At 35.4% G+C, this 13,486-nt stretch overlaps 1 protein-coding gene across 1 annotated transcript; it reads left to right on the forward strand.

Moving 5' to 3' along the window:
• Positions 1-8,091: 8,091 nt before the first annotated feature.
• Positions 8,092-9,264, forward strand: LOC132270249 (uncharacterized protein PAM68-like). Its single transcript, XM_059771438.1, has 2 exons — positions 8,092-8,114; positions 8,742-9,264. The coding sequence occupies exons 1-2, from the start codon at positions 8,092-8,094 to the stop codon at positions 9,157-9,159; spliced, it is 441 nt and encodes a 146-aa protein (XP_059627421.1). The 3' UTR covers positions 9,160-9,264.
• The last annotated feature ends 4,222 nt before the right edge of the window (positions 9,265-13,486 follow it).

The following is a 13,486-nucleotide window of genomic DNA, read 5'->3' on the forward strand; positions in this document are numbered from 1 at the left end:
AACCAAACCTTTACCAATGAACTCAACAACATAGCGAATCACATACAGGTCCGTCCACCCATGGACGCACACAACTCCTAAATGGAAAACAGGACCCACGACAAATGACGTCCTTACCAGGACTAGAACAAATGGAAAATGTAACAAACCTCGCTCTCACAAAAGACTGACGACTCGCACCTGAATGCACCCGACACCTTGTCACATGTTACACACCAACAGTCCAACTATGGACACCCAATCTCACCTGAGATGAATTGAACTCCTTACACACAAAAAGAAAAACCAAATGGAAACACATACGAGACTACGAACTCAATTCTAGGCGACCTCGCCTCTAACGGACCATCATACACTATCAACACAGAAATCTCGCATATATACCCCGCAACACCCATGCTAACCAAAACCACTCAGATAAGAGCACCCACGCTCATGACACACTAACATTAAAAACAATGATAGCCCTTCGAACACTGTGTCCTGTTCTTCCTAGAACTCGTCACTCCCAAATGACAACCTCTATGCCATAAAATAACACTTCACTATCCATACCATCTCTACCTTCCCAGACGATCCTTTCTCGATCACCGGGCACACTAGACCAGTAACTTCAATCACAACAATCCACTTGCTCGTCAAAAGAAAAAGGTGCCTATATGGCAACACCGCTCCCACTGGCTCTAAAAACTAAGTTGCCCACCATCACCTCGACTGATGTACAATCCCCCATCACCTACCTGACAACACACAACAAATAACTCACAATCTCTAATCTACCCTCGGATCTTACCCTAAACCATTATGCTCATCCATACTAAACATCACGTCATTATACCTTCACTGTCACTCATTCTAAACAACAGTTTAAACCTATCATCCCACTGGACCATCAAGCCACTACCAAGCAATTCTTCTTCCAACATCCTTAAGACAATACCATCATAACAAGAAAATAAGCATTACTCTCGACACTCCCCACAACGACCACTATTTACCACTAGAAAAGAACATCCATACAACGATAACATGGCGACAAATCCTCGAAACAAAAATGAGCACAAAAATCCAGAATGCTCAACACCCAACTGTCTCTTTAAAACCATCAATGATGCAGTCAATCACTAACGCTTAACCAGCTACTTAAACCACTTTTTCAAAGGCAATCTACATACTTAAACAATAAAACTTCACACCCTAGGTTCAACGTCATTATTTCTACTCCGCACCATTCCTCAGAATGCCCTTAGCCCCGAGAAAAGTCAAATGGGCTACTAACTAAACCTATGGAATCACCCACATCCCAATCATTCCAATCGTCAGTCTACCTTTTCTGATCCTCAACACCAATCACTATCTCCTGATACCTCAGACACAACTTGAATTACAACTCCAGCCTATAACTTTCAACTTCCAAAACATAGTCTATTTAGTAACATAATACTTACCATCAATCACTTCATCCGCAACCACTAAACATACCAATAACCACATACAACCTGCCTTATAGTGCAATCTTGCACTACACAACTAAAGCTAACCACTATACACCACCTCGAGACTCTCTAGACAACCGTGAAAACCTATAGCCCCGCTCATCCACCGAGATATGCAATCAGCTCACCGAGAGTCAATTACCCACAACATACTCCTGTAGCTATTCGAAATGAAGATCACCCCTCGACAAACTAGTCTCTAGAACAAACTCTTACAACCCACAAACTGAATCACATCAAACAGTTAACACTGGCATGGCTCCAGTCAATGCCTACACCATCCTAGACTTACAGAGTCCAACAAAACCCCTCAACAATCAGAACCACCACACTTCCGTGGATCGTACTAGAATACCCGGAAAATACATCTACCACCGATAGACTACACTAGTGATTCTAGCAACCTCTATCACACTTATCACAGACCGATTTGAAAAGAACCACCGCACCAAACCGTAACTCATGTCATAAACACCAACTTCCTAAGGTCATACCTTTCTCCCTCGAAACCCTCACCCGCACACTTGACCTCCACGATCACAGGAACCATTCATCGATGCATAAAACTCACACACAACAAAAACACCATGCCATGAAATATGAACCCATTCTAAAGTCATGCCCTAAGCACTACACAAATGTAACAAGAAAATCAGAATGACTACATACTGAATAGCTCAATCCACAACACATGTTGTTCGATAAGAACCAGTACCCAACAACCCTGGAGCAACCGAGCTCTTCGCCTACTAAAGTCAAAACTTACACAACTCTCAATGTCGTGACAAATACTCTACCGTACTAGCAACCATCCACTTGCTCGATCGTATAAACATATTAGAATATAGATACATATACATATACAAAATGGATGAATCCTACAATATCGTACGAAACATGCTTGCTCATACCATGATCATTACTTGTCATATTATCATAAAAGAAAATTGCACCAACCGTGCCTACTACTTGTCATCGTCATGTATCACATACTTTCCACCTTATCATGTATAACATGCTTTCAAATATATTCACATTTCATTTACATAGTTGGATTATATAACTACTTCACATGCATGGCCATGTAACACAAATTTTTGTATTTAATCACGTAAGCAATTAGCAAATAGGCATGCTTTCAAAATTGTAAACACGTAAGCATGTGATCACATAAGCAAATAAATAGGTAAACAAGTAAACAAGTAGGCATGCTTCTCAAACATTTAAACACTTTAACACTTAACACATAATCATGCAATTCAACTTCCCCATGCAATCCCAAGTAAGCCTCTACCCGTCGTCCTAATGGTATTCGAACCATTACTCTGATACCAAATTTGTAATGACCCAAAAAGATACCAAAATAATAATAATAAAATATATAAAATTTCGGCATGACCTCCGCAGAAAAGTCCCTCTACAACCTATTGAAATACATAAAAATGCAATGGCCTCACTGGCCTTAAAAATAACCTATCATGTCCTAATGCACTATACAATTATCATATCACATTCCTAAAATGATTACATTCATATAAAAAGTCCCGTTCTTCCATCTCATCCAAATAAGGAACACACGTTAGTTATATCAAGTTATAGTCCATAATTGTAGCTAAAATTTAAAAGTCCGTAGCTTTCAACATTATACTAGTTAAACTAAAGTTTCACAAAATAGTTAAGATTACATTTACAAAATATTAGACTTCTAATACAAAAGATAGCAAATTAAAATAAATCTTCAATCCCGTCTAAACTTGTGGTGGATCGTCATCCGCCACCTCTTTTCCGTATCCTGAAAAATGTTAAAAATAATGGGGTGAACATAAGCTCAGTAGGAAGTGTCGAAGACACACTTCTTATGACCCCGTGAATCCATACAATGAATAGATAAAAAGTGAACAGGATCAGCCATAAAGAAATGCACATTCTCAACCATAACAACAAGTATGTAGCAAATATCAACCAATCACAAGTTTACCACGATGTTATGAAGTGCAATATTATGCAAATGTCACTCCCCATTTTCTGAAACATTTCCGTTTCATCTTCCAAACCGTTAGTGTAATCCGACCCAAGGCACCTCCAAGGCATCACGAATGAAGGGTTGACTAACTATTCACGACCACAAGGCACCTCCAAGGCTTCGCATTCGACTTAGTTAGATCAATCATACTCCCTTCTAGACTACACTAACAACACGGACCGCTAGGCGCCTCCTAGGCGTCCGGTTTGCACAAATTCCTTTGAAAAATATTTTTCCCAAGAACAAATTCATTTATTTTAAAAACATTTTTCCCCCTATTTATTTCCCAATGGATGCATGAATGCTTCATGCTTCATTTCATCAATTCAACCATAAAGTTTCCACATACTTTTCAAATAAATTAATAAATTACTAAAAATACACAATTCATATTCTCATTCCACATTTTGCTAGCAATTTAAATTCACAAATTTATTTCCATAATTATAACAAAAATTTTCATAACAATTGAAATCAAGAAACAAACCAACACTAAGCATGCTTCTATACAAATCGAAAATTATCATACTAATAAGTCCAATTAACACATAACACACATTTATCACCATAAATATAAATAACCCTAACAAACATAATAAAAAAATTAAAATTATGCATGCTTAAAGTCAAATTAAAGAGAAAAATTCACAAAAAAATCCAAGAAATAGTGGATTAGAGCACCCCTACCTCAAGTATTAAAGAAAACCCCAATTTTAGCCCAAATTTCGGAATTCAATGGGTGGCCAATTGAAAATCAGCTCCGATCAAAATGAAGCCCACGACGAGATTAACAACTTTGCCTTTAATAGCAAAATCAAATTCTCAAAGGCTTGATCTAGATCTAAAGTTGAATTGGTGGAAAAATGGAAAAAAATGAACACTGATATGAGAGGTGAGAAGCTGAGTGAATGGAAGGTGTTAAAATGGTCACCTCATGAGTCATGACCTTTAGATCATTACATATTACTAAAGGTAAGTGGTGGGTCCCTTGATTTTAAAAATCAATTTGTCATTATATATATATATATATATATATATATATAATAAATATTATAAGTAAATTTTAAAATAATAAAATAATAAAGTGTAGAATATAAAAGAGGCGTGCACAACAAGAGAAATAAACCTTCAAAAAATGTGTAGAACTATGTCTACACAATTACTGACATGACATTACACTTTGTAAAAGTGTAGAATGAGAATGAAAATGCTGCACTGGGGGTACTCTAAACAGACCCCTTTACTTCACAATTCACACACAAATCCCTATAAGGTCATATATTCATACACATTACTCTCTCTGCACACTTTCCTCTCTCTACAAATATACTCACATATACGTACTCATGTAAACACACACACACACACACAATATATTCTCTACATTCCTTTACATTACCTACACCATTTTCTTCTAATTTCTCTCTCTATACACTTGTACGAAGGAGCCACAACCCCTTCTTAAGCTTGCAATATCTACAAAAAAAAAAAAAAAACAGAAGAAGATGGTGTCCTGAAGAAAAGAGGAAGAAAACCATTGCAAAGAATGCATCAAAAGCAAAAAGGATAGAAAAGAAGGTATCTAAACTTTATTTTTATTCCTCTTCTCGATCTTTTTCTTTGCATAGCCTATGTTTGTGTGTTGAAACCCTCATCTCTACGGAGGAGGTAAACGGGAGTTCTTTATACGAAAATCAGTGATGTTAGCCGGCAGCTGGTCTATCCCACCTTGAATTTTGTCCAAGCCTTGTTTGGATCGAGCAAAGGATAGCTTAATTCTCAACCCAAAGCTGAGCTATCACCGGCTTATCAATCTCCTTGTTGCAAGCTACCAAGTCTTTAGAGGTTTTCATCCTCTCATAAAAGACCTTCGGCTTTTCCCCTGCTATGTCAAGGAGCTTTCCTTTCTGTCCTTTCTGCATTTCACATGTCTGAACCATATCGTGGCCAGACTAGAACTCCGTTAGCAGTCATTTTGGACATTTCAAAAACCCGTTTTCACTAACACAGTCATTTTCGTCATTTTAAAAATTCGTTTTTACTAAAATAGTCATATTTGTCATATGTCATCTTGACATTTCAAAAACCCGTTCTCATTAAAAAGGTTCTTATTGTCATTTTTAACACCAAAATACATTTTTACCAAAATGGCCATTTTCTACAACAAAAACTCATTTTCATTGCATTTTTAACAACAAAAACTACTGCACTTGAAGTGTGCATTCTACTACCATCACTAAAACGTCACTATTATAAAACGACCATTTTTAATCATAAAATTCATTCATTTCTCTTGAAATTCAAAACAACAACTCCCAAATATACCTTTTCATTTCAATTCCCAAATCATCAATCAATTCAATACATTCGTCAAAGAACATAGTAATAGTCATTTCACATTTAAATCCCGAGAACACATAAGCTCTAATCATTTCCCCCATTTGAAGGCAAGGGTGAGAAAGAATAATTGTTGTCATCAACAAATCCTTTAACTTTACAATGTCTAGAAAAGCCCTCTGTCAAACAGTATATGTGCCTAAGGATTTTAAGTTTTTAGTCGGACCATTGTGACCACTCCACGATCCTAGGAGCTTTCCTGGTTGTAAGTCGTCGGAATCATGATGGACAATTCGAAAACATTTCGCCTTGCTTGGATTGCATTTATAAAAAAAATTTTGAAGAATAATTTTGAAAGAATCAGAACAGAAAATAGTTTTTAGTTTTTTTAGATTTCAATCTAACTTGGTGAAGAAAATTTACATTTCAAAATGTAAATTTTAGAAACTATTTGGTTCAATTTTTTGTTAAGTCTTCCTTTATCCTTCATTTTGAAATGAAAGAAAATTCTAGAAACTATTTGGGTCAATTTTTAAAAATAATTATAGAAACTCATAAAACAAAAAATTAGAAAAGTAATAAATTTTCTTATATTATTATTTTTAAAAAAAATTAACTGTATTTCAGAAAACTGCAACAAAAAATTATAGTTTTGTACTTTTTTTTTTTTTTTTGACTTTCAAATCTTTTCTTCCTTTTCTCATCGATCTTTGACCATTTTTCACTCCACTTTCTCTTTAGAAAAATATTTTCTCTTATTTTTGTCCTCTGTTCTTTCTCTATCTTTCCCTTCTCTATAATTCTAAACATATGATTATTTTAATGAAGTAAATGTACAATATTTCACTTACGGTTTCATTACACATCCCTAGTAAATTCTATGAAAATTTTGTCAATTCTATAACAGTGATTTTACCGTTAATGTTAAGATCTTATGTGGTATTGTAACATCTTACATTGTTCGGGAAAAAAATTGTTGACACTTATATGTGTCGATACTCCTTAATTATAAAGATGCATTTTTAAAATCGTAAACATAAAAAGAAGTATGCAAATCAGACAATTTTTATATGAGTAGTCAGGTCGAAAGAAATATGGATAGGGCCGCAAAAGAGTCGAGCTGTTCGTGAACTGTTTGGGCTCGGCTCGTTAATTATTCGACTCGAGCTCGGTTCATTAAATGAATCGAGCTCGAGCCAAATTCTGAAGCTTGATTCATAAACGAGTCAAGCCTGAACATCAGTAGGCTCGGCTCGTTTGTTCATGAACCGTTCACGAACTGAGCTTGATACTCTATATATATATACATATCCAATTATAATATATAATTTTATATTATGAAGGTTTAGTCCACAGGCCCATTAAATTTTTTAGTCATATTTTAGACCCAATTTTATAATTTATTCATTTTAAAACAAAAATCAAGTCCATCTGTACAATCAAACACAAGCCCATCTGTACAATCAAACCCAAGCCCATGTCTTATGTCTAGCCCTAATCATCTTTTCTTTTTCTAAATTTATCAGTAGCCCAAGCAGCAGCGGCAACACACTCAAGAATCTGATTTGTGTCATGGAATCTTACTTTTCTCTCTTTCTATTCTTATATTTGATTTTTATGTATTAATGGTCTTTCATCCAAACTGATTTTTAGTATAGATTTTGGGGTTTACTATTGATCCGTGCATCCCTCAACTTCTTCCATCAAAATCAACTCTGGTAAGTTTAATTTTGGATCAAATTTATTACTTTTTTTTCTCCTTCTCTCTCAAACTTCTCTCTTTTTATTACAGCAAATCTATTTCTCTCAAAAAAAAAATTAATTTTTTTTTTTTTAGATCTGTTAGATGCTAAAAAAAAAAAAAAGCTCGAGCTCGGCTCAAGACTCGTCGAACAGAGCCGAGTCGAGCTTGAACCAAATTTTCTCGGCTCTTCTCGAGCTCGAGCCGAGCTCGAGCATTCTATCACTTGAGCCGAGCCGAGCCGAGCTCGAGCACACCATGGCTCGGCTCGGCTCAGCTCGTTTGAAGCCCTAAATATGGTGAACGGGACTTATAAATATATAGATATATATATATTAATCATTATATAAAATCCAGCTTCATCTAACTTTTTGGGGGGGGGGCTCACTTTTTGCCCTCAAATTGCTTAACTTTCTTAAACATTATGTTGGAGCTCTAGTGTAGATTGCAGGGGACTTATCCATAGAAGGGATGAAGAATCTTGCACAGAAAGGATGACCACATGCCAGAAAGACCTGTTAGTCCCACCCAACCCAGCGCACCTAAGAATAAGAACCCAGAAGCAACCTCTAGACCACAAAGACTAAAATTGAAGCTTCACTGGAATTCCAAATTAACATTTTAATCCAAATTAAAGCTTCACTAAGCATTAATTAGCTCAATCCTCTTATATATATATATATATATATATATAAACAATATAGTTATGAAATATTTTTGTTTGATTTGGTAAGAATGATCCGTCTTTTCGTAATGTATTAATTGAAATGACGAAAATAGCCTTCAACTTGCTGCATGCTCTATTGAGGCTAGAATGGGAGGGCAAATTTGTCTGGCTTCCATGGACAGCCTCAAAAATCTTCAAAAATATCACAAGATAGAAAGTATCTTATATCTCCTTGAGACAAAGTCACCACCATTCATTGTTTTGGATAAGATTTCAAATAATTAGAACACTGCAGACATGATTGGTATACCATGAGAAACAAAGTCTAAGAAGTCATGAAAACTATGGTTTCTTTACAACAACTACCTCTTTACATTACCAAGCCTTCTCCATGGAATCCAAGGAGCCCAACCCTCTACCCCAAAACCCTAAAAAATCCATACCTTCCCACAAAAACATGGAAGCTGCATGTTGAAGGCGCCACTTCAACACTAAACCGGCTAGTACGCGGACGGAGAAGATTAGTAATGGGACAGACACCGGAACAAGCTATGGGAATAACAATGACGGCGACGACGATGATGAGAAGATACCGGACATTGTGATGGAGAGGATGGTGGTTAGGATCTTGGTTTATGTGGGGGTTCCATTGGTGAGCGTTATAGCAATGCTGCAAGTGTTTGACATAGTGAAGGAACAACATGTGTGGAATGTGCCACTTTGGTTACCTTTCTGGACTACTTTTATCACATTTGGGGCATCAACTTTGGGAGTTGCATATGGGACTCTGTCTACAAGTTGGGATCCGGAGAAGAAGGGTTCGCTTCTCGGGTTTGAAGAAGCTCAGACGAATTGGGTCGAGATGTGGAGAGAGGAAGATGACAGCAAAAGATGATTGATATTTAGGCCACTATATATATATATATATATATATATATATATATAAAATTTCTTAGGTGCTTGACAAAGATTGGCGTAAAATAACTTGTTAAAAATTAATTAATAATTTACTTTTGTTACATTTTAATATATTTTTTCTTTGTAGATATTTTATGATATTCAAATACTAAAAAATAAAAAAAAAAATTAAAATTTTTTTACATCCAAACAAATGGAGTCTTAACTTGTATCCCAAACAATTTTATGTTATTCACGAATGTCATATAGTTTTATGGTTAGTGATAATTTTATCTTAATTATTTGTTATTCTTGCAATCACACTTGTAATTGATCAAATTGGCAGAGAATTGGTTCGTTTGTTTGGAAGTAATTTTTTTTTCAGAAAATATTTTTTTTATTTTATGGTATTTGGTTGTCGTAAAATATTTACGAAGAAAAAAATTATTAAAATTTAACAAAAATAACTTATTCATCAATTTTCGATAAGTTATTTTACATGTCCGACCCGATGGACTCGATTTCAACCTAAAAGAATATTTTATCTGGCAAAAAAAAATATTTTTCAAAAAAAATATTTACCTCAATAATAGTATAATTGAAAATTTGCTGTACATAATCTATAAATTTGGGCAAATCATCTAAATAAAGAATATCCAAGCAGTCTTAGGGCCTGTTTGGTTGGTATTTTACTTTGGTGTTTTTGTTGCAGGGCTTCATTTCAGGCCCAAAAACATGTTTGGTAGCACTTGTTTTGTTTTAAACAGTAAAAAACAATGTTTTAAATAGTACCAAATTTTGGCCCAAAAGTGAATCACCAAATTGGTGTTTTTTGTTGTTTCAACACTGTAGCCCAATAAAAAGCACTGTAGCGGATGAAACAGTCGGCCCAATTTGATTCAGCTATATAAACATTTTAGGTCATTTTTGCACAAATTTTCTCTCTCCTCTCCCGATACTCTCTCTACGATTCAAGGGCGATTTCCAATCGCCTCCATCTCTATTCTCGTTCTCTACTCTGAACTTGCCCAAATCTACAAGAATCAGAAGTTCAAAACCCATTTATTTCAGTTTATCTATCTGTCTGCAAGAATCAAAACCTACTATCACCAGAGTTTATCTGTTTCTTCGTGCCGCGGCCTCATTCTTTGCTATCGCCGGAGTTTCCTTGCTGTCGTCGCCCTGTGTTGTGTCCCTAGCTTCATCACCGGTCGTCTTCTTGCTTCATACATGTTTGGAAGACTCCCAGAAAAGGAATTCTCACTAAAATCAATCGACCTCAAAAGCAATTTCCAATGGAATGCTTCCAGTCAGCTGATTTTCTCTCAAATCAAGAACATCCAAGGCCTTTAATTCTCTAATATTTGCTGGAATACCACCTACAAGCGAGTTTCTAGACAAATTTAAGAACATCAAGCCACCAAAATCCCCAATAGCAGAGGGGATTTCACCGGTTAAACCATTGTGGGATAAGTCCAAGACCTGAAGCCCTCCATTCAAGCTGTTCTTCAAGGAAGAAAATAAACTGTCCATATCCCCACTCAATCTGTTCCCCGAAAGCAACACACTCTGTAAACCCATTTTAAACACCCAAGATGGAAGACTACCAGTCAATGAATTCCAACTAATAGAGAGAAAAGAGAGAGTTGCAGAGTGATTTTTGAGAGAGGGGGGGGTCTGCTACCCTTGCAAAAATTAATTTATATATATATATATATTTTTGTGTCCAAACATGTTTTACATGTTTTTGTTTTTGACATATCTACAGCAAAGTATAGTTCTCAAACGTACTTTCGAATTTGTTCCAAAACACCCTACAACAAAAACATTGTTTCTGCTTTAACCAAAAACAAAACACCAAAAACAAAACGCATATCAAACGGGCCCTTAAGTTGGTTAAAAGAATTACTGTAACGAGAAAAATCAATCAAATCCTCGGCAAGCATCAAAAATGAATTTAATTATATTATCCATTAATGGAACATTCAATAATAAGCCAAACATGGATGAGTATAAGATCTTTCAGCCAAACTTAGATCCATGAATGAGTCATCAAGAATATTAAATGCAAGCCATATCAGGGAATAAATAAAAATGAGGCTGGCGAGCAAAAAATACTCCTATGGAATACATATTATGGTTCGTAGTAGAGGCGTAGAGGCGACGATCACAGTATCGATCGCGGTCGTAGTTGCAGTTGCGGTATAATAGATTCGGATAAAATAAAAATAAACGGGCCTATATGGGTTACATATCGGTCTTGAAAAATGATCGATACGAAGAATCATGATGCATATAGAGTCTATAAGTCCTTGTACCTCCTAAAAAATCCCTATCATTCAATTTTGAAACAAACAAAGACTTGACTTCTGAAAAGAGTAAAGTGTCCCTCTGTAATTGAATAAAAAATAGGTAAAAAAAATTAAATATGAAACTAAAATGTTCGTCCTTTCGGTTCAACATATATAATAAGGGCATTTTCAAACGACATATGAGTATTTTCACAAACATGTTTTTGATTAGGTACTGAAATTACAGCAACCAACCACAAATAATATTTACTTATAATTCTCACCAGAATCTTACATTTTAATATAACTCACATATAGGCTAAAGAAAAAAATAGGTTTGTTTTTCAGCACATAAAAAAAACAAAAACAAAAACAAAAACATGAGATTTAATAATAGAATGAAATAAAATTTTAAAGGTGCTGTATTGTAACCTGTAAGGAAATGCAAAAATTTGGAGCTTCATATTGTTTGGGGCTTAGGGAATCCGATATGGTGCATATATGGTTATCTATACGTGAGACCCCTAATCTAAAAAAATGAGAAAAAAATAAAGGAATAAAAATAAAGTGGGATCCATTCAAAAAGAAATTAACTAAAAAAGAAATGTAATTGAAAGACATGTTTTTGATTAGGTACTGAGATGTAAGGTTTCGTGTGCGCCCATTCTAACTATTCCTTTGTAATCATTTGTTTGATATGCAAATTAAAGTGGGAATAATTATTTTATTGAAATGAAAATTCATTCCACATCTAAACTTATGGAATGACAATTCAATTCTCAAATAATTTTTTTCAAAAAAATCAACTTTTCAAAAAACTTTCATGTTCCAAGTCCAAAAACCACAATTACCTTCCACCACAACCACCTATGTCTTTCACCACCACCACCACCACTACCACTACCACTACCTTCCACCACCGCCATCGTCACCGACTTTTACCATCGCCCCAACCATCACCGCCATCGTCTTTCACCACCGCTACCACCACCATTTGCCACAATCACCATCGCCTTTCACCACTGCCACCACATTCCACCACTACCACCTTCCACCGCCCTACACCACCACTAGCACCTTCCACCACTACCACCATCGTCACCACCTTCCACCACTACTACCACCGCCACCTCCACTGTGTTCCACCACCACTATAGTCACACCACTATTTCCTTCCACCACACCACTGCCACCTTCCACTACCACCACTGCCGCCACTTTCCACCATTACCATTGCCACCGCCGCCTTCCGTCACTACAGCTTACACCATTTATTTTTAAAAAATTATTAGAAAATGTCATTTTATTAATTTAATTTATTTGTTACTAAGAGGGATATTTGTTAAGAATTCAATTAGAAATTTATTACATTCTAAATTTTAAATTGGTTCAATCAAACAGTAGAATGATTATTATCATTTCATTTCTGTACATTTCATATTTACAACCAAACAATAGAATATTCCTATACATTTCATATTTACAACCAAATGATAGAATGAGAATGAACATTCCATTCTATTCCCTTCCCACTTCATTCCTGCACACCAAACGTAACATGAAAGATTTGAATGACATGGGGTTGCATAATTCTCTTATTATTTCTTGATTTTTGTTTTCTTTATTTGAATTTGATTTTGTTCGGAAGTAGTCCTAGCCAAGTGTATTTTAGTCACGCTCATTAATGGGATAATTCTAAAAAAAATGATGCTTTGGAGGTGAAAGGACAAATGGATGGAGTCAAATTTTAGTTTTCTTAATTAATAGAATTATCTCAAATGCTGACATGGACATAAAATTTTAATGTAGATTATCATTTGATTCCCAAACTGCCCATTTATATTGTTGTGAAATGACCCAACTACCCAGCTCTCCAATAACTCCATAATACAAGTCATTTCAAGAGACAACGACGACCTGGGTTTCAGGGTAATTCATCACGTCGGGAAATTTGGTGTTACAAGAAAGCACAAAGGCGGTCGTAGATCAGAGAAATAAAGAACATAAAGTTGATGGGTTGGATTGAAATTAGAT

Source organism: Cornus florida, unplaced genomic scaffold, assembly GCF_030987335.1.
Source record: "Cornus florida cultivar Cherokee Brave unplaced genomic scaffold, ASM3098733v1 CherokeeBrave_3.0.0_Hap2_Chr08, whole genome shotgun sequence".
NCBI classification, from domain to species: Eukaryota; Viridiplantae; Streptophyta; class Magnoliopsida; order Cornales; family Cornaceae; genus Cornus; species Cornus florida.